Source organism: Triturus cristatus, chromosome 3_1, assembly GCF_964204655.1.
Source record: "Triturus cristatus chromosome 3_1, aTriCri1.1, whole genome shotgun sequence".
Taxonomy (NCBI): domain Eukaryota; kingdom Metazoa; phylum Chordata; class Amphibia; order Caudata; family Salamandridae; genus Triturus; species Triturus cristatus.
The window spans coordinates 16449931-16472492 of NC_140583.1; the positions used below are offsets into that span (position 1 = coordinate 16449931).

General features: G+C 49.6%; 1 protein-coding gene across 23 annotated transcripts in view; it reads right to left on the reverse strand.

Annotated features, from left to right (window-relative positions):
- MADD (MAP kinase activating death domain) overlaps nt 1-22562 on the reverse strand; it is a 987832-nt gene that overhangs the window by 792112 nt on the left and 173158 nt on the right. For all 23 annotated transcript variants that reach the window (XM_085646575.1, XM_085646564.1, XM_085646561.1 and 20 more), the window contains exons 4-5: nt 16546-16849; nt 9688-9819 (exon numbers count right to left, since the gene is read on the reverse strand). In XM_085646575.1, the coding sequence (XP_085502701.1) occupies nt 9688-9819; nt 16546-16849 (436 nt within the window). The remainder of the gene's footprint in view (nt 1-9687; nt 9820-16545; nt 16850-22562) is intronic.

Below are 22562 nucleotides of genomic sequence, written 5' to 3' on the forward strand. Positions count from 1 at the left end.
ACTACTTCTCCTGTAGGATCTCCGAGGCTGGGAATTCCTCTAAAGAACTTTTTAAAACTGTGGCCTTTCTGACCAATCCGCAGCAGACCAACCAGTTCAGCCCAGATCAGGCCTTCTGCGACCAGCTAGCTACCTTTTTTAACACTAAGGTGGCCACTATTTATTATGATCTGCTAAATACACCAGGATCCCCTACTCTGGATTCTCAGCAGGAACCACCCATATGTAGGCTGACTACCATTGATCCCTTAACCAGCAGAGAGGTCTCGACACTATTAGGCTCTATAAAATCTGGTGCTGCCTCCGACCCATGTCCCCCTCATATCATTCATCTGGTGGCGGACAGGATAGTGCCAAGTCTCACGATCCTAATTAATCAGGTTCTAGCCACTGGTATCTATCAAGTCACCTGGAAGTCCGCATGTGTTAAACCCCTTCTTAAAAAGGCCTCTTTGGACCCCTCTGAACCCAAAAATTATCGTCCAATCTTGGGCCTCCCTTTGATGGCCAAAGTTACTGAGAAGGCCATCAATCAATGCCTGATGGGGTATCTGGATAAGAACGACCTGCTGGATAGGTCTCAGCATGGTTTCCGGCCCAGGCACTCCACAGAATCTGCCCATATAACGGCAGCTGAGGGGATTCGGGCGACAGTAGACGAAGGGGGGCGAGCTATTCTCATCCTCCTGGATCTGTCTGCTGCGTTCGATACCGTGAATCATGCGGTACTGATTCAACATCTGAGGGAGGTTGGGATTGCTGGCCAAGTTTTGGCCTTGCTTTCTTCCTTTCTGGACAAGAGAAGGCAATGCCTGAACTGGGCCGGGCTACACTCAGCAAATTTCGCTCTGCCTTGTGGCGTCCCTCAAGGTTCTGCTCTTTCCCCGACCCTCTTTAACATTTATGTCCGGCCTCTAGCTAGCTTGGTCAGGAAACATGGCTTCATGCTGATTTCCTATGCGGACGACTCACAACTTGTGATATCCGCTGCTGAACATCCTGATCAAATAGCGGCCAAGTTCCACGCCTGTCTTTCCGATGTGATGAAGTGGATGCATTTGAGCTTCTTAAAAATCAACACCGAAAAGACAGAAGTGATGGAGTTTGGGAAAGGTCCCTCAGTCTGGAACTCCCTCTGGTGGCCATCGGCAGCTGGACAATGTCCCTCCCCGGTCACTAAGGTAAGGAATCTGGGGGTGATCTTTGACCAAAAGCTGAACATGTCAGCTCAGGTCAACAGCCTAACGTCTTCCTGTTTCTTTCTGCTTAAAACTTTGCGGAAGATCTTTCCATACATACCGTCGGCGTTACAAAAGACGGTGATGGCCGCACTTTTTACGTGCAGATTGGACTATTGTAACGCCATGTTTCTGGGCATTGACAAATTTCAGGTCAGAAAGCTCCAATCCTTGCAGAATGCCGCGGTGCGGGTAATTCTAAACTTACCCAGGGGTAGCTCTACCTCAGCGGGAAGGAACTCTCTTCACTGGCTACCGGTTCAACAAAGAATCGAGTTTAAAGCACTCTGTCTGGTGCATCGGGCCCGCTTTGGTGGGGGCGTGAATGATGGGACTGATAGGTTCCTACCTTACATCCCGCCCCGTGCCCTGCGGTCTGCCAATCTTGGCCTCATCCGCATCTCCAGATTCAAACTAGCTAGATGGGGCGGTCGCTCCTTTGCCATTTGTGCAGCCAGACTATGGAACCAACTGCCTGTGGAGATGCGACTCCAAGCTAGCTATTCCCTCTTCAGAAAAATGCTCAAGCATCGCCTTTTCAGGCCCAACTATAATGCATCCTCCTGCGAATCACACACACCATAGCGCCAAGAGACCTTTGGTATTCGAGCGCTCTATAAGCCTTTTTATACTTATACTTAAACTGGGGTGGCATGATGAGCAAAAGAATGATGGATTTAACCCAGATCTATTGACTGGGGGTGAATGTTTTGATTCGTTCTACATTCCGTCCATCAATTGTGTGTCTTTTGAAGCATTTATATAATCAGATAAATTATTCTAACTGAATTCAGCTTTGTTTTGGGGATCTGGCGTCATATTTAGCCCCGTGCAGAAGAGAGCTGTCCAGAGAACAGATGTGGGTCTAGGACACCTGAGTCTTTGTCTTTTAACTGCTTTTCAACCTTTAGCGGAAATGCAACCTGTGCTAATAACTTGCGAGCTGGGCGTAATGGAATATCTCATAATTAAACCAAATCAAAGCCTAAATTAACAGAAATGTAGTGCTGAATACCAACCCGCTTTTATAACATTTAGGCATAGGATTCAGCCACAGACGATATTAGCACATTCTTTTTATGCATATAAAGCACTTCGGCTCGATGTGGTCCTGAGATACTAAGAGTGTGGTTGCTAAGCAGTCTGTTTTTGTTCACCTGCTGCTTTAAGATCCCAACCTTCATTTTGCTCTGAAACTGATGCACTAATCAGTGTGCTTTTTTGCACCATCATTGCGAAGTGTGTAGTAACGGTAAAGTCCCTTGCACAGTACAGATGTGTTCCACAGCCCTGAATGTCTAAACGCTTACTAATCTGGTACCTGACGTTTATTTGGACCCAAGCGTCCTGGTAATCTAAGGGTGTACGCAGAGGCTCAGGCCTGTCCATGACATGCGGTATCCTGGACTGTCCTGCTAATCTAAGGGTGTGCGCAGAGGCTACGGCCTGTCCGTGACATGCTGTATCCTGGACTGTCCTGCTAATCTAAGGGTGTGCAGAGGCTTCATCCCGTCCTGGACCTGCGGTATCCTGGATTGAACTGCTAATCTAAGGGTGTGCGCAGAGGCGCCGGCCGGTCCTTGACATGCGGTATCCTGGACTGTCCTGCTTATCTAAGGGTGTGTGCAGAGGCTCAGACCTGTCCTTGACATGCCGTATAATGGACTGTCCTGCTAATCTAAGGGTGTGCACAGAGGCTCAGGCCTGTCCTTGATATGTGGTATTCTGGACATGCAGTATCCTGGACTGTCCTGCTAATCTAAGGGTGTGCACAGAGGCTCAGGCCTGTCCTTGATATGTGGTATTCTGGACATGCAGTATCCTTGACTGTCCTGCTAATCTAAGGGTGTGCGCAGAGGCCCCAGCAGGTCCTTGACATGCGGTATCCTGGTCTGTCCTGCTAATCTAAGGGTGTGCAGAGGCTCAGGCCTGTCCTTGATATGTGGTATCCTGGACATGCAGTATCCTGGAATGTCCTGCTAATCTAAAGGTGTGCGCAGAGGACCCACCAGGTCCTTGACATGCGGTATCCTTGACTGTCCTGCTAATCTAAGGGTGTGCGCAGAGCCTCCGGCCGGTCCTTGACATGCGGTATCCTGGACTGTCCTGCTAATCCAAGGGTGTGCGCAGAGGCTCCGGCCGGTCCTTGACATGCGGTATCCTTGACTGTCCTGCTAATCTAAGGGTGTGTGCAGAGGCTCCGGCCGGTCCTTGACATGCAGTATCCTGGACATGCGGTATCCTGGACTGTCCTGCTAATACAAGGGTGTGCGCAGAGGCTCAGGCCTGTCGTTCACATGCTGTATCCTGGACTATCCGGCTCATCTAAGGGTGTGCACAGAGGCTCAGGCTTGTCCTTGACATGCCGTATCTTGGACTGTCCTGCTTATCTAAGGGTGTGCGCAGGGGCTCAGGCCTGTCCTTGACATGCGGTATCCTGGACTATCCTGCTCATCTAAGGGTGTGCACAGAAGCTCAAGCTTGTCCTTGACATGTGGTATCTTGGACTGTCCTGGTAATTGAAGGGGTGCGCAGAGGCTCCGGCTGGTCCTTGACATGCAGTATCCTGGACTGACCTGCTAATGTAAGGGTGTGGGCAGAGGCTCCAGCCTGTGCGTGACATGCGGTATCCTGGAACGGTCTAGTGACCTGCAGCAGGGCATCAAGCATGCCCTCCTTGTGGGAAGAGGACTCCTTTTATAGCCCTAGTTTACGCTCCAATGCTGCGGCCGTAGCACATCCTGTTGTGGAATATGAATAGCATGAACCAGCGTTTTTAGGTGTTTCAGTTGGTGTGAGGCCACCTCTTTAGGCGTTTCACTTGGTGTGAGGCCACCTCTTTAGGGGTTTCACTTGGTGTGAGCCCCGCCTCTTTAGGGGTTTCACTTGGTGTGAGCCCCGCCTCTTTAGGGGTTTCACACCAGGGGTTTCACTTGGTGTGAGCCCCGCCTCTTTAGGGGTTTCACACCAGGGGTTTCACTTGGTGTGAGCCCCGCCTCTTTAGGGGTTTCACTTGGTGTGAGCCCCGCCTCTTTAGGCGTTTCACTTGGTGTGAGCCCCGCCTCTTTAGGCGTTTCACTTGGTGTGAGCCCCACCTCTTTAGGCGTTTCACTTGGTGTGAGCCCCACCTCTTTAGGCGTTTCACTTGGTGTGAGGCCACCTCTTTAGGGGTTTCACTTGGTGTGAGCCCCGCCTCTTTAGGCGTTTCACTTGGTGTGAGCCCCGCCTCTTTAGGCGTTTCACTTGGTGTGAGCCCCGCCTCTTTAGGCGTTTCACTTGGTGTGAGCCCCGCCTCTTTAGGGGTTTCACTTGGTGTGAGCCCCGCCTCTTTAGGGGTTTCACTTGGTGTGAGCCCCGCCTCTTTAGGGGTTTCACTTGGTGTGAGCCCCGCCTCTTTAGGGGTTTCACTTGGTGTGAGCCCCACCTCTTTAGGGGTTTCACTTGGTGTGAGCCCCACCTCTTTAGGGGTTTCCCTTGGTGTGAGCCCCGCCTCTTTAGGGGTTTCACTTGGTGTGAGCCCCGCCTCTTTAGGGGTTTCACTTGGTGTGAGCCCCGCCTCTTTAGGGGTTTCACTTGGTGTGAGCCCCGCCTCTTTAGGGGTTTCACTTGGTGTGAGCCCCACCTCTTTAGGGGTTTCCCTTGGTGTGAGCCCCACCTCTGGTGCTAAGTTCTGCTGTTAAGTGTACGCCTAGAGAATGAGGTATCTGGAGAAGGCGGCGATGGTAGTGGCCACACACCTTTGAACTGGAGGAGCCGCACTGGTCCCTGTCTCCTGAGTGTATTGGGGGCTCTTTGATGTGGCACTGGACAAATGTTTGCCGTTACCCGTTCTAGGACGCCGCAGTGCCAGGGTACATGCATATTTTACTGCTGTCATACTAGTACCCGCCTGCCTGCCTGTTTTGCTTGGTTCTTTTTTGTGTTATTGGTTTATTCTCCTAGAATTTCTTTTTATGTTTGCTATCAATTCTTTTCTATTAAAAATGCAATAAACAGTTTCTTTTAAAAAGTGTAAGGCTAGAGCATTACACTGACAGAGTGCATATGTTGCATGCGTGCACATGCATAGTGTGTGCAGCACATGTATAGTAAGTGTGTGAGTGAGCCTGGGTGCTGAAGTCTGTGGGATTCATTTTGTACACTCCTGCACTGACAGCACAGGATTGAGGTTCTAGGGGGCCACTTCTCCAGACGGTGTACTTGTGTTGCCTACATTCCTGAGCTGGTGGATGAAGATCCAGACACTGAAGTGAGGAGGGTGAGACCTTTAGAAATTCCATGAAAACCTTTGTTATCAAATGGTTGCTAATTAGTTTTTCCTAAGTGTAAGAAAACGGGCTATTAGTTGGGGAATATGCAAGTTCTTCCCAAGTGATAATTCCACAATCTTATCAGGTCAAACTCACAAGTTCCATGAACAAACCAGAGCTCATTCCCCTAGCAGCTACGACACACAGCAGGTAGGCTTAACATAAGGAAAGCTGTGTAAAGTATTAAGCAGTACCAAACAGGTAAAAAGTCCAAATAAACATTAAAAATCCTTCGTCCAATTTCCCCCCAAAAATCTATATTTTCATTAGAAAAATTACACAAAATAAATAAAATCCAATAAGCGAAAACAGAGATCTGATTTTTAAAACGTTTTAGGGCAAAAAAGGACAAGATAAAGTAAAGCGCCGATCAGAAGTCAGTGCTGACAAGAAAGTCGAAATCCTCCAGCAGTGCAAGGCTGTATTCGGCAAAGTCCTCTCGATTCCGGATATCCAGCGCATACAAGTTTTTTCTGAAGCCACTCATTTTGGCAGAAAATCTGAGTAGGACACATTCAAATGCTGTGTCTGTAGAAATATTCTCATCAGTCGTATACTTTGAGTCTTCACCCAGTCAAGAATTCTTACTTTGGACTTAGTATTTTTTATTGAGCTCAAAATCTTCCAGTAGGGCAAGACTGAAGCTGTATCCAATGAAAAGTCCTCTCAAAATCAGTCAACTATATCACAAACTCTTGAAAGTCCAACTTTTCAGACTTTCTGGAGCAGCTCCTCTTGGCCACTTCTAACGGTCCCAGGAACTCAGGTATAGAACTTAGGTGCCAGGACTAACTCCAGTAGAGGTCCCCAGGAGGGTCCAGTTGCTACTACTCAGCTGGGCACTCCAGAAATAAAGGCATCTTGCAGCTTGTGTCCCTTTAGCCACAGGAGGTCAGCCAACTGATCCTCTGAAACTACTTTTCAGTCCTGGTCAAAAGTGGGAGCATGTGCAGCCTTATGTCCCCCCTCACAAGGTCACAGCCAGCATGTCCATTCATCTTCCTGTCTGCTACAGGTCCACAAAGTGTTCTGATGAGCTGTGCCGGTCTAGAAAAAGGGAATAAAAGTTGGACAAAAGCCACCCCACTTGGTTACAGTTAAAAGTCTCTAAAGGAAGGAAGTGAATGTTCCATAAAGTACTTGAAGGACCGCTGTGTGACCAGGGTTGGTGTCTGCTAGGGGTGTGCAAAAATGGCATAATTATCTATTGTGTAATTTTACGAAAATTGCTTTTCCATAATCCTGCATAATCTGGGCAAAATTATGCAAATGCTAATCAGTCATTTAGCGTTACATTTTAGCACAAAACGCATCCATGTGTCAATTTCTGACATGAGTACGCAATTTACACCCAAAAAATGATTGTAAAAAAACAAATACCGCAAACAGCCACTCGCATTCTGTTTTTTTGCATTCTTCCCGCGCTATAATTTTGATGTGAAAAGCAGCATAATAATGTGAAGTAGCGTACTGGTGTCATTTCGTGAATATTGCATTAACAAGCATAATGCGAAATTCCAGAAATTACAAGACTTAGACAGGTATACTTTCAATTTCGTCTGGGCCTCGTGTCTACTCGACAGCTAGCCTTCCAGAGGTGAGGGAACCTCACCTTCTGCTGGAGGAGCTCAGTGTCTGCCAGCGTGCCTTGAAGCCTGCCTGAGAGGGGCAAAAAGGATGCCTAGCGCTGCAGAAATAAAGCTAGAGTTATTTCTCTCTCACACGGGAATGTTAAGGGGAAAACAGTCTTCCAAATGTCTCGATGCGCTGCTGTGCAAACCGTACCCAGGCTGTACAAACTTTACTTGAGCAGATCACAGGAAAAGATTTTTCTTAATCCATAACTGACAAAGGTTTTCTCTGACTTTGAAGGAGGATAAGCCATGGTATAGCAAAGTATCTCGAGTGGGCCAGAGTAAAAATCCACATACAACTCAACGCAAGGTGCAGGTGAAGCTGGCCCAACATCTCCAGGGGAGCGGACAATAATCACAGTTCCGAGATAGGTTTGAGCAAAAGAGTTCTGAAATCTGCCTCGCAGTGTAATCATGCGGTAGAAATCTGGGCTATGGTGGCCTGGCTATTTTTTGAGCAGATTCAAAGGAAGTGAAAGTGCTAATAAACCAACACTATTATTTTACATATTGATTAGTTAATACACATTATTGCTAAGTGAAAATGCAGGTGTTCGCAGCCTTAAGAGGAATGATTCAGGCAAGTGAATCTATGAAAGACCCAGTGCTGCAGAACAGAATGAATATTATTTGATTGTGTCTCCCTGTATCAGAGTGTCCAACCCATAACCATCCCCTAAATTAAGCCTAGATTATTTTTACTATCACAAGTAGGATTAGAAAAAGTCTTTTGCACCACTTAAATGTGTAACAGTACTAAGGGCCCCCAACAACCGTGGTAAAGATTTTGACTCACTTGAGAATCGACTAGCGCAGGTTTTTTAGAGAAAAAACATGATATTCTCTCTTCAGTCAACAGCTCCCCTTCACTGGTCTCCAGTGCCCTCTCCTCACTGGTCTCCAGTGCCCTCCCCTTCACTGGTCTCCAGTGCCCTCCCCTTCACTGGTCTCCAGTGCCCTCCCCTTCACTGGTCTCCAGTGCCCTCCCCTTCACTGGTCTCCAGTGCCCTCCCCTTCACTGGTCTCCAGTGCCCTCCCCTTCACTGGTCTCCAGTGCCCTCCCCTCCACTGGTCTCCAGTGCCCTCCCCTCCACTGGTCTCCAGTGCCCTCCCCTCCACTGGTCTCCAGTACCCTCTCCTCACTGGTCTCCAGTGCCCTCCCCTTCACTGGTCTCCAGTGCTCTCTCCTTCACTGGTCTCAATTGCATTCCCTTCCACGGTCAACAAAGCCCTCCTAATCATGGGTCAGTGGCAGCTCACAGACTGCTTTGACTGAACTCCCCTTTACATGTCTGCTATAATTCCTTTCGATCTACCCCACTTTCGGAGGCCTGCCTGGTCTTCCTTTCTTGATCAGCCATTGTCGTGTGGTTCCTAAAAATAAATAGGATCTGCATGTTTGTTGGACAACATAAACTAAGGGATTGGTGTCTAGACTTATTCTGGACAACCCCATAGGATAGGTCAGCCTATAGACCAGCTAGCTCACAGCTCACCGAACCCTATCCAGCAGCAAATCGTTTCTGGCAACCATTGAACAGGACAGCCCTTGACCCTTCAGGGATCATGGAAACAGTACAGTACTTTTAACTCAGTCTTAGTCAGATACACAGAATGAAAGTTGGGGACGTTTTGAATAAGCATTTATTGAACCAGCGTCATTTAAGTATAAAACATGTTTGCTGCGACAATCAATAAACAGAAGCAAATGTAAGAGTTTACAAGCACCAACAGAGTAAACAGGAGATACATTTCTACCATGGTGCTAAGCAACGAATATATGCAGGCATATATAAAAGCAGTAATCTTAGCGTATTCCTGCTAAGCGCACCCCATCTAAGTGTACCTCAATGTACCTAGCGTGTATGTAGGTGAGAAGCCAAGATTCCACTAGGAAAGAGCCAACCCCATTACATGATGGGAGAGAATGAAGGAGTTGGACACCCCGCAAGGGATGTCAGCCGGCTGCGTGTTGAAGCCTCAGCGTGCAGGGACCTCCATGTCAGTGTCAGCGTAGAAGCGTCTCCTCTAGTTCCTAGTGAAGGGGCAGGGTTTTTTTATACCAAAAATGTACCCTCTGAGGTTCTACCACAATTGATATGTTGGGAGTATGATTATGTAGATGAGCCTAAATCAATAATTGTAATTATGCAAAGCAGCCCTGTCACCCAAGGATGAAGATAGCGGAGACTTTTGTACAGAGTATGTTAATCCTGTTATGTACGTCATGTGTAGGGGATTAAGATATAATTCAAGAATCCTCATGGATAATAAAATAGGCTCGTTTCAAGGAAACCACTCAACATTTATTCAGCACATAACTGTGTAAAAGGTTATTGCTAGAACCGTTATGCAGAGCAAAGTAGGACAAATATAGGTAAAAGGTTGCTTTGCTACTTAGGCCTAGGTTCGGAAACATAACATCATGTGACTATTGGTCAAGTTCCTTCACCTCTTGTTGACAACATTCCTTCCTTCAACAATGGAATCTTTCCAAGAACTCACCTGTTCAGCAGATGCCATGCATGTGGGTAGCAGTGGGATGACCGGGAACATGTACTCCAGCGGGTAAATCATTGCCACAAAGGCCATGACGGACATGGATAATGCATTGTAATCGCGGGACTGCAGAACCACCTAATAAAGAGAAAAAGACAAGACTTTGCAGAAACTCAGTGTTAGAACAGTAAAGAGTCCTGCAGGTGAGAAGCACAAAACATCTTGGATTCAACATCAGAGCTGTAAGGCAGACACGTCCCTATGAAAATAGTTTGAGGCCTGATATATATATATATATTCACTTAAAAAACCATAGGTTTCACACAGGTTATAGTTAGGTGGATATTTCACTCGCAAAAAACCAATGAAATTCCCCCGTTATAGTTAGTTCAGATAACTAACTCGCGCGACCGCAATCCACTGCTGAGGACGACACATATTACATCACTCATGACATGGTCAGTGGCATCACTCATGACATCACTGGTGGCCTTAGAAAGCTACTCTCCAATCAGGGGTCCCAGTGCTTCAGACGGGAGTGGCCTTAGAATGCTACTCTCGTATCAGGGGTCCCAGTGCTTCAGGCGGGAGTGGCCTTAGAATGCTACTCTCCTATCACGGGTCTCAGTGCTTCAGGCGGGAGCGGCCTTAGAAAGCTAATCTCCTATCAGGGGTCCCAGTGCTTCAGACGGGAGTGGCCTTAGAATGCTACTCTCCAATCAGGGGTCCCAGTGCTTCAGGCGGGAGTGGCCTTAGAATGCTACTCTCCAATCAGGGGTCCCAGTGCTTCCGACTGGAGCGGCCTTAGAATGCTACTCTCCTATCAGGGGTCCCAGTGCTTCAGGCGGGAGTGGCCTTAGAAAGCTACTGTCCAATCAGGGGTCACAGTGCTTCAGGCGGGAGTGGCCTTAGAATGCTACTGTCCAATCAGGGGTCACAGTGCTTCAGGCGGGAGTGGCCTTAGAATGCTACTCTCCTATCAGGGGTCTCAGTGCTTCAGGCGGGAGTGGCCTTAGAATGCTACTCTCCTATCAGGGGTCCCAGTGCTTCAGACGGGAGGGGCCTTAGAATGCTACTCTCCTATCAGGGGTCCCAGTGCTTCAGGCGGGAGTGGCCTTAGAATGCTACTGTCCAATCAGGGGTCCCAGTGCTTCAGGCGGGAGTGGCCTTAGAATGCTACTCTCCTATCAGGGTCCCAGTGCTTCAGGCGGGAGTGGCCTTAGAATGCTACTCTCCTATCAGGGGTCTCAGTGCTTCAGGCGGGAGTGGCCTTAGAATGCTACTCTCCTATCAGGGGTCCCAGTGCTTCAGACGGGAGGGGCCTTAGAATGCTACTCTCCTATCAGGGGTCCCAGTGCTTCAGGCGGGAGTGGCCTTAGAATGCTACTGTCCAATCAGGGGTCCCAGTGCTTCAGGCGGGAGTGGCCTTAGAATGCTACTCTCCTATCAGGGTCCCAGTGCTTCAGGCGGGAGTGGCCTTAGAATGCTACTCTCCAATCAGGGGTCCCAGTGCTTCAGACGGGAGCGGCCTTAGAATGCTACTCTCCTATCAGGGGTCCCAGTGCTTCAGACGGGAGCGGCGTTAGAATGCTACTCTTACTCAGTACTAGTGTGTCTGTTCTGTCGGGGTCCCAGTGCTTCAGACGGGAGTGGCCTTAGAAAGCTACTCTCCTATCAGGGGTCCCAGTGCTTCCGACGGGAGTGGCCTTAGAATGCTACTCTCCTATCAGGGGTCTCAGTGCTTCAGACAGGAGTGGCCTTAGAATGCTACTATCCAATAAGGGGACCCAGTGCTTCAGACGGGAGTGGCCTTAGAATGCTACTCTCCTATCAGGGTCTCAGTGCTTCAGACGGGAGTGGCCTTAGAATGCTACTCTCCTATCAGGGTCTCAGTGCTTCAGGCGGGAGTGGCCTTAGAATGCTACTGTCCAATCAGGGGTCACAGTGCTTCAGGCGGGAGTGGCCTTAGAATGCTACTCTCGTATCAGGGGTCCCAGTGCTTCAGGCGGGAGTGGCCTTAGAATGCTACTGTCCAATCAGGGGTCACAGTGCTTCAGGCGGGAGTGGCCTTAGAATGCTACTCTCCTATCAGGGGTCCCAGTGCTTCAGACGGGAGCGGCCTTAGAATGCTACTCTCGTATCAGGGGTCACAGTGCTTCAGGCGGGAGTGGCCTTAGAATGCTACTCTCGTATCAGGGGTCCCAGTGCTTTAGACGGGAGTGGCCTTAGAATGCTACTCTCGTATCAGGGGACCCAGTGCTTCAGACGGGAGTGGCCTTAGAATGCTACTCTCCTATCAGGGGTCCCAGTGCTTCAGACGGGAGTGGCCTTAGAATGCTACTCTCCTATCAGGGGTCTCAGTGCTTCAGGCGGGAGTGGCCTTAGAATGCTACTGTCCAATCAGGGGTCTCAGTGCTTCAGACGGGAGTGGCCTTAGAATGCTACTCTCCTATCAGGGGTCCCAGTGCTTCAGACGGGAGTGGCCTTAGAATGCTACTCTCCTATTAGGGGTCCCAGTGCTTCAGGCGGGAGTGGCCTTAGAATGCTACTCTCCAATCAGGGGTCCCAGTGCTTCAGACGGGAGCGGCCTTAGAATTCTACTCTCCTATCAGGGGTCACAGTGCTTCAGGCGGGAGTGGCCTTAGAATTCTACTCTCCTATCAGGGGTCCCAGTGCTTCAGACGGGAGCGGCGTTAGAAAGCTACTCTCCTATCAGGGGTCCCAGTGCTTCAGACGGGAGTGGCCTTAGAATGCTACTCTCCAATCAGGGGTCCCAGTGCTTCAGGCGGGAGTGGCCTTAGAATGCTACTCTCCAATCAGGGGTCCCAGTGCTTCAGGCGGGAGTGGCCTTAGAATGCTACTCTCCAATCAGGGGTCCCAGTGCTTCAGGCGGGAGTGGCCTTAGAATGCTACTCTCCTATCAGGGGTCCCAGTGCTTCAGACGGGAGGGGCCTTAGAATGCTACTCTCCTATCAGGGGTCTCAGTGCTTCAGGCGGGAGGGGCCTTAGAATGCTACTCTCCAATAAGGGGTCTCAGTGCTTCAGGCGGGAGTGGCCTTAGAATGCTACTCTCGTATCAGGGGTCCCAGTGCTTCAGACGGGAGTGGCCTTAGAATGCTACTCTCCTATCAGGGGTCCCAGTGCTTCAGATTGGAGCAGCCTTAGAATTCTACTCTCCTATCAGGGGTCTCAGTGCTTCAGACGGGAGTGGCCTTAGAATGCTACTCTCCTATCAGGGGTCTCAGTGCTTCAGACGGGAGTGGCCTTAGAATGCTACTCTCCTATCAGGGGTCCCAGTGCTTCAGACGGGAGTGGCCTTAGAATGCTACTCTCCTATTAGGGGTCCCAGTGCTTCAGACGGGAGTGGCCTTAGAATGCTACTCTCCTATCAGGGGTCCCAGTGCTTCAGACGGGAGTGGCCTTAGAATGCTACTCTCCTATTAGGGGTCCCAGTGCTTCAGACGGGAGCGGCCTTAGAAAGCTACTCTCCTATCAGGGGTCCCAGTGCTTCAGACGGGAGCGGCCTTAGAATGCTACTCTCCAATAAGGGGACCCAGTGCTTCAGACGGGAGCGGCCTTAGAAAGCTACTCTCCTATCAGGGGTCCCAGTGCTTCAGACGGGAGTGGCCTTAGAAAGCTACTCTCCTATCAGGGGTCCCAGTGCTTCAGACGGGAGGGGCCTTAGAATGCTACTCTTCTATCAGGGGTCCCAGTGCTTCAGACGGGAGTGGCCTTAGAATGCTACTATCCAATAAGGGGACCCAGTGCTTCAGACGGGAGTGGCCTTAGAATGCTACTCTCCTATCAGGGGTCCCAGTGCTTCAGACGGGAGTGGCCTTAGAATGCTACTCTCCTATTAGGGGTCCCAGTGCTTCAGACGGGAGCGGCGTTAGAAAGCTACTCTCCAATAAGGGGTCCCAGTGCTTCAGACGGGAGTGGCCTTAGAAAGCTACTCTCCTATCAGGGGTCCCAGTGCTTCAGACGGGAGTGGCCTTAGAAAGCTACTCTCCTATCAGGGGTCCCAGTGCTTCAGACGGGAGTGGCCTTAGAAAGCTACTCTCCTATCAGGGGTCCCAGTGCTTCAGACGGGAGTGGCCTTAGAAAGCTACTCTCCTATCAGGGGTCCCAGTGCTTCAGACGGGAGGGGCCTTAGAATGCTACTCTCCTATTAGGGGTCCCAGTGCTTCAGACGGGAGCGGCGTTAGAAAGCTACTCTCCAATAAGGGGTCCCAGTGCTTCAGACGGGAGTGGCCTTAGAAAGCTACTCTCCTATCAGGGGTCCCAGTGCTTCAGACGGGAGTGGCCTTAGAAAGCTCCTCTCCTATCAGGGGTCCCAGTGCTTCAGACGGGAGTGGCCTTAGAATTCTACTCTCCTATCAGGGGTCCCAGTGCTTCAGGCGGGAGTGGCCTTAGAAAGCTACTCTCCTATCAGGGGTCCCAGTGCTTCAGGCGGGAGTGGCCTTAGAATTCTACTCTCCTATCAGGGGTCCCAGTGCTTCAGGCGGGAGTGGCCTTAGAATGCTACTCTCCAATCAGGGGTCCCAGTGCTTCAGGCGGGAGTGGCCTTAGAATGCTACTCTCCAATCAGGGGTCCCAGTACTTCAGGCGGGAGTGGCCTTAGAATGCTACTGTCCAATCAGGGGTCACAGTGCTTCAGGCGGGAGTGGCCTTAGAATGCTACTCTCGTATCAGGGGTCCCAGTGCTTCAGACGGGAGTGGCCTTAGAATGCTACTGTCCAATCAGGGGTCCCAGTGCTTCAGGCGGGAGTGGCCTTAGAATGCTACTCTCCTATCAGGGGTCTCAGTGCTTCAGACGGGAGTGGCCTTAGAAAGCTACTCTTCTATCAGGGGTCCCAGTGCATCAGACGGGAGTGGCCTTAGAATTCTACTCTCCAATAAGGGGTCCCAGTGCTTCAGACGGGAGTGGCCTTAGAATTCTACTCTCCAATAAGGGGTCCCAGTGCTTCAGACGGGAGTGGCCTTAGAAAGCTACTCTCCTATCAGGGTCTCAGTGCTTCAGACGGGAGTGGCCTTAGAATGCTAATCACCTATCAGGGTCTCAGTGCTTCAGACGGGAGTGGCCTTAGAAAGCTACTGTCCAATCAGGGGTCACAGTGCTTCAGACGGGAGTGGCCTTAGAATTCTACTCTCCAATAAGGGGTCCCAGTGCTTCAGACGGGAGTGGCCTTAGAAAGATACTCTCCTATCAGGGTCTCAGTGCTTCAGACGGGAGTGGCCTTAGAATGCTAATCACCTATCAGGGTCTCAGTGCTTCAGACGGGAGTGGCCTTAGAAAGCTACTGTCCAATCAGGGGTCACAGTGCTTCAGGCGGGAGTGGCCTTAGAATGCTACTGTCCAATCAGGGGTCACAGTGCTTCAGGCGGGAGTGGCCTTAGAATGCTACTCTCCTATCAGGGGTCTCAGTGCTTCAGGCGGGAGTGGCCTTAGAATGCTACTCTCCTATCAGGGGTCCCAGTGCTTCAGACGGGAGGGGCCTTAGAATGCTACTCTCCTATCAGGGGTCCCAGTGCTTCAGGCGGGAGTGGCCTTAGAATGCTACTGTCCAATCAGGGGTCCCAGTGCTTCAGGCGGGAGTGGCCTTAGAATGCTACTCTCCTATCAGGGTCCCAGTGCTTCAGGCGGGAGTGGCCTTAGAATGCTACTCTCCAATCAGGGGTCCCAGTGCTTCAGACGGGAGCGGCCTTAGAATGCTACTCTCCTATCAGGGGTCCCAGTGCTTCAGGCGGGAGTGGCCTTAGAATGCTACTCTCGTATCAGGGGACCCAGTGCTTCAGACGGGAGTGGCCTTAGAATGCTACTCTCCTATCAGGGGACCCAGTGCTTCAGACGGGAGTGGCCTTAGAATGCTACTCTCCTATCAGGGGTCCCAGTGCTTCAGACGGGAGCGGCCTTAGAATGCTACTCTCCTATCAGGGGTCCCAGTGCTTCAGACGGGAGGGGCCTTAGAATGCTACTCTCCTATCAGGGTCTCAGTGCTTCAGACGGGAGTGGCCTTAGAATGCTACTCTCCTATCAGGGGTCCCAGTGCTTCAGACGGGAGTGGCCTTAGAATGCTACTCTCCTATTAGGGGTCCCAGTGCTTCAGGCGGGAGTGGCCTTAGAATGCTACTCTCGTATCAGGGGTCCCAGTGCTTCAGACGGGAGGGGCCTTAGAATGCTACTGTCCAATCAGGGGTCCCAGTGCTTCAGACGGGAGTGGCCTTAGAATGCTACTCTCCTATCAGGGTCCCAGTGCTTCAGGCGGGAGTGGCCTTAGAATGCTACTCTCCTATTAGGGGTCCCAGTGCTTCAGACGGGAGTGGCCTTAGAATGCTACTGTCCAATCAGGGGTCACAGTGCTTCAGGCGGGAGTGGCCTTAGAATGCTACTCTCCAATCAGGGGTCCCAGTGCTTCAGACGGGAGTGGCCTTAGAATGCTACTCTCGTATCAGGGGTCCCAGTGCTTCAGGCGGGAGTGGCCTTAGAATGCTACTGTCCAATCAGGGGTCACAGTGCTTCAGGCGGGAGTGGCCTTAGAATGCTACTGTCCAATCAGGGGTCCCAGTGCTTCAGACGGGAGTGGCCTTAGAATGCTACTCTCGTATCAGGGGTCCCAGTGCTTCAGGCGGGAGTGGCCTTAGAATGCTACTCTCCTATCAGGGGTCTCAGTGCTTCAGGCGGGAGTGGCCTTAGAATGCTACTCTCGTATCAGGGGTCCCAGTGCTTCAGCACTCCAATCCAAGAGGACTACAAGGAAGAACATTTCGGGACAACAACCTGTACTGTCCAGTAATGAGCAAGCAAAGATGACAGTTGGTAAACCACAGGTATGTGTACCACGGCAACATCTTATCATTACTCACCTTGTGTTCCAGGAGGATACAGGAGAGAACCTGGAGACAGGCATCCACGCCCAGCAGTTCCAACGGGAGGTGAAGCGGGAAGTCGAAAAGGGCGAAGCGGGACGGCTCAGGAAGGGCAAAGGTTAAAGCCGGCTGTAGTTCCTGTGGCAAGATCTCGATGTCCACCCGCTTCTGACCAGCCACAGGGATGGGGGAGCGCAGCAGGCGGTAGATCCACGCTTCGATTTCTCGCAAATCATGCAAGGGTACACTAGATTTCTCCTCCACCTGCAGGGAGCCTGTAAAAACTCTCCACATGGTGTCTCTGAGAGGGGGTAAAATAAGATCACAGAGAGAAGGGAAGTGTATGAGAGAGAAAGATCACGTGGCAAGGCCAGAACCAAGCAATGAAAATGAAGAAAAAAGTAGAAACTAATGTAGGAGAGAGATGTTCAGTGATGCTGGCATAGGATCCGAGACAATATTCATGTCTGCTCTTGTGCTTCTTAAGAGGTCACCTCGCACTTTTAGGTACTCAAACTTGTTCATGAGGCTCACACCAACACAGAACTAAACACAAACATTGTGTCAGGGCACACAAACATCCAACACATTTAAGAACATAAAAACAAATAGCATGGAGGGCACTTCACGGCTACTCTCATCGAAGTGCCTACTGAAAGAAAACGACTACAAGTACATACAATAAATTAAGTTCACAGGCCTAAAACAAGCAGAGATATGCAAATTAGGCTCAGAATCAAATTCCGTCACTATAAATCCACTATGCCAATAAAGGGCACCGCCGAGCAATCCACACTTATGCGAACTGAGAGTGAAAAGACAAAAAGCAGACAGAAACTTCAATGTTAGAACGGAGTTTGTAAATTCACAAATTCCATACTTTCAGATACTTCCTATCAAGCTTGCCTGAGGATCTCAAGGCAAAAAATGTTACATTTTGTAAATTTTCCGGTCATCCTGATTGGGTTCAATCACCGCCAGAAGAGTCATTGATGAATCAAGAGCAGGCTTGCTGCAACCCAATGGCTAGAACTCTTCCTGGCTTGCCTTGCTGCCCGGTTATTGATGCCAGTGCGGTTGGGTTGGGCAATAATCAAAGTGTTGATATGATTGCGATAAGATTTGCGTCTATAGCGCCAGGAGGAGCAGAGTGCAATAACCCCATTACAGAAAAGGAGGCTTTGGCTGTGTTCTGGGAAGGAAGGAAGTCCAAATATTTTTTAGAGGGCATTTGGTGTTGGTATTTTATGATCCACGCCGTTATAGGAGATAGTTAGTAAGAACGTCTGGATTTTGTATCTTAAGGGAAAAATAATAATCTCTTAATGCCACAACAATTTTGAAATCTGTGAACTACATACCTGGTGTGTTGAATAAGCTGCAGAGGTTCTATCGAGCAAGGTTCCACAAATAACCTACTCTGAAGAAAAGGATGGTTGGATGATGTTGTGAAGGTTTGTTTTTGTTACTGGTGACTGTTTACCTGAAATCATAGAGGAGACAGGCAGCGATACTGTCATGAGAGACGTGTCTGAGTCAGGAAGAGGGCTTAAAGAACGTGGACAAAGAAGGGAAAGGATTTGGTAGACTAAAGGATGAAGAACCCGTACCGGATGGTTTGCTGTTAATAGGCTAAAACTTGGTACTCCTGCGAGTGTTAGACTGGACGTGTGGAGTTGGCACATGAAGGACATCAGTGTTTGAGTACGACCTAGGAAAGTTTAAGATGTTGGTAATACGGTCTTGGAATGGATGTGATAGTTGAGAATAAGCAGTTACTTACCTTTGATAATGCCCTTTCTGGTGAATATTCTAACCACAGATTTCTCACCTTTAGAATATCCTGAGGTGCCAGACTGGATCCATAAGATTTAAAACCGCATTGCCACCACATGCCAGTAGGTGGGGACATGTGGGGCCAGGCTGGCTTTGCTCCATTCCAGATGTGACGAACGGAGCCACATATAAGCGTCACGACTGCACGCTGATACCAGTTTCTTTCTTGACCAACAATAATCAGAAGTCCCAGTAGCCAGGTTCCTCAATTTGGACCTTTTTAGATGGAAAAGAGACCATTCACAGACAAGGGGGAGGTGGGGGGGGGGGGAGGGGAGGAAGGGGGGGGGGATACTGCATGAAACTGCAGTTAGAGTATCCACCAGAAAAAACATTTCCAAAGAGAAATAGCTTGCTCGTCTGATGGATACATCTAACCGCAGATTCCTCGCTTTTTAAATAGATGCCAAAGCAGAACCTTCCAAGATGGTTGGCCTGGTTGGTTTAGATCAAACTGTCCTGCAGGACGGGAACAGGCAAAATGACCTTCCCCTCGGTCCGGTTTGTCAAGGCAGCAATGCTTTGTTAAACCAAAGGGGATGATGGACGGAGTGTTGAACATTGCAAGCACTCGCCCCCAGTCAACCGATCTGGGTTTAATCCATCATCATTCTTTAGTTCACTCCGCCACCCCAGTTCAGACATGGCCATATGCAAATCAGTCTGACCCTGTGCCTCATGGGAACAGTCCAGCCCAAACTGCCAAGCCATGTCTTCCCTGGACCGAAAACAAGCATCCTTGGACCGGTTTCGGGTTCATAACCCTCATCAGCCAGGCTATCTTGAATCCGGTCGAGGGAAGACATGGCTTGGCAGTTCGGGTTGGACTGTTCCCATGAGGCCCAGGGTCAGACTGATTTGCATATGGCCATGTCTGAACTGGGGTGGCGGAGTGAGCTAAAGAATGATGATGGATTAAACCCAGATCAGTTGACTGGGGGCGAGTGCTTGCAATGTTCAACACGCCGTCCATCATCCCCTTTGGTTTTGCTTTGTTCGCCCTAAGTTGGCAGGGTATACCCAGACATGGGTCCCTTGCTCACTTTGCCACTGGATTCAAGATAGCCTGGCCGATGAGGGTTATGAAGCCGAAACTGGTCCCAGGATGCTTGTTTCCGGTCCAGGGAAGATATGGCTTGGCAGTTCAGGATGGACTGTTCCCATGAGGCACAGGGTCAGACTCATTTGCATACGGCCATGTCTGAACTGGGGTGGCGGAGTGAGCTAAAGAATGATGATGGATTAAACCCAGATCAGTTAACTGGGGGTGAGTGCTTGCAATGTTCAACACGCCGTCCATCATCCCCTTTGGTTTAGCAATGCGTTGTTAATGTGCACTGACACCCACATCATGGCCTAATATGGCAAGGGAAGGCACCTCGTGTGCCAACGAGGTGGTAGCCGCCTTGGTCCTTGTCGAATGGGGCCTCAGTCCTTCTGTGGGCTGCATCTTTGCCAATATGTAGCAGTTCTTAATAGAGGCCAGTCCACCTTGTCAAAGTGCTTTTCTGCACTGTCTTGCCTTTCTTTGCCGTAGACAAGCCCATAAAAAAGTTCATCGGCCACCCAGTGGTCTTTGGTGCGATTGATGTGAAAGCTCAAGGCTCTCTTGAAGTCCAGCCAAATGAATTTGTCCCCTTCTTTCGAAGGGTGAGGTGGAGCGAAGAATGTTGAAAGGGTAACAGATTTTGTGACATGAAAAGGAATTACAACATTAGACAAAAAGGCCGCTCAAGTCCTCAATATCAGTATGTCAGGAAGAAAAGGTGTAGTGGGGCTGCCGCACAGAGAGCCTGAAGCTCACAGATGAGAAACGCTGAATTTATTGACACAAGGAATACAGCCTTCAGAGAACAGTCTTCAGAGTCAGGGGACAAAGTTTGGAAAAAGCACAGTGCCTCAGTTTCATAACTTCACACCTGTCACAAGCTCAGACATCCATAAACTTCTGGTGAAAGTTAAATCAGGGTCACCAATGGATCCGTGCCCTCCCTCTGTATTAAAACTTGCACCTGAACCAGTCACTTTGACTCTAACGGCCATAATAAATGCTATGTTTGTAGAAGGTTATTTCCCTAAAGCTTGGAAATCAGCATCTATACTTCCTCTGCTGAAAAATCAGAATCTGGATCCTAGCGACTCAAATAATTTCAGACCCATATCCAGGCTTCCACTCCCCGCTAAGATTGCTGAAAAAATAATGAATACCCAACTCAGTCGGTTTCTGGAAGAGGGACGGATGCTGGACCCCACCCAGTATGGCTTCCGGGGCGGACACAGCACGGAATCTGCTCTCCTTAAATCCACGGAAGAAATCAGGGCTACACTGGATCAGGGAGGAAAGGCAGCCATGATCATGTTAGACCTCTCGGTGGCCTTTGATACGGTCCATCATGTCTTATTGATGGACCGGCTGCAAGAGATTAGAGTAAAGGGTACGGCCTGGAAACTAATCAAATCATTCCTAGCCAACAGAGTACAGACAGTCACTCTTGGAGACTTTACTGCCAAATCTTTCTCTCTTCCCTGTGGAGTCCCTCAGGGGTCATCCTCGAGTCCAACCCTTTTCAATATACATGCGCTGCAACCAGCTCCTCTGATTGAATCCTTTGGGTTCAATCTAAATTCCTACGCTGATGATACTCAGATTGTAGTATATCTGCTTCCAGATGGACCACAGGAGACAGCGTCCGGTTTCCACGACTGCATGACGTCGGTGGGCATTTGGATGGACCAGAACTGCCTCAAACTTAACTCCAATAAAACGGAGGTGGTACTTTTCGGAAATGATCTAAATTTCTGGACACCGGCATGGTGGCCAGATTCACTTGGTCCTCTCCCAACTCCTAATAGTAAGGTAACAAATCTAGGAGTCCTAATAGATAATAAACTCTCTACCAAAGATCAAGTGAATGCAGTAGTCTTGGCCACATCCTACACACTGAAATCCTGTAAAAAGATTTTGCCCTTGCTACCTAAAGACAGCCAAAAAACAGTTGTTACAGCCATAGCGATGTCCAGATTGGATTACTGTAACAGCTTATATCTAAATATTCAGGAGGGGCTTATGAAAAAACTCCCACTCTTGCAGATTGCAGCCGCCAGACTGCTCACTGGCATACCAAAATATGCCTCAATCTCGGCGGAGATTAGACGGCTCCACTGGCTGCCTGTCTAAAAGCGAATCCTGTTTAAGGCTCTGTGTGTGGTCCATAAGTCTCTTCATGGAAATGGACCCCTTCACTTGATTCAGAGGTTTCGCTGGTATGTACCGAGAAGAACACTGCGTTCCTCAGAAGCAAGATTAGTCTCAGGACCTTTTGTAAAAAGAGTTAACTGGGGTGGCAGAAGCTTTGTGGTTGGGGCAGCCAAAGCATGGAACGGCCTCCCTCTATCTCTCAGATGCACAACAAAACTACTGGATTTTAGGAAGGCCTTGAAAACATGGTTGTTCGCGGTCTAATGACTAGTTGCATCCCTTCCGTGCTCAGGCCACCGCAGGACATCAAATACAGCGCCAGGACACCTTCGGGTAGCAGTTTGCGCTCTATAAATGTCAATAACATTAACATAGAGGACAGCAGTGCAGCTTGAAGATATATGAACCGTATTTAATATCCCACTCTGGCATCACAGAGTTTGAGGGAAAACATATGTATCAAACCTTTTAGAAACCGCATCACAACAGGTGATTTAAACAAGGCCGACTGGTCAGGCAAACGTAAAAGTGCCGAAAAGGCAAATAACCTTTAACAGTGCCTACTGTAAGTCCTTGCTGAGCCAGAGATAAAACAAACAACAAGGCATCTGGCAGTTTGCCCTGTAACAGGTCCGTATCGCAGATGGAACACCAGACCACAACATGTCGCATCACCTGGCATAGACTAACTTTGAAAAGGCATACCTGGCAGCAAGGTTACCATCCACATCTTTGGGGGGGGGGGGGGGGGGGGGGGGGGGGAGACTGAATACAGTCAACTGTCGCCACTCAATCTCCACACATGAAGGTTTAGAATGTGCAGGTCCAAGTGCAGAGCCCTGCTCTGCTGCTGCAACGCAAGACCCTCCGGAAGTACTAGCCTGACAGGAGGACAGGCGCTCATGCCCTGAGTTTCCGAGTACCCCACTCTCCTGCCCAGTCCGGTGCCACTAGGATGACTTGGGCCTGGCTGTTCCTG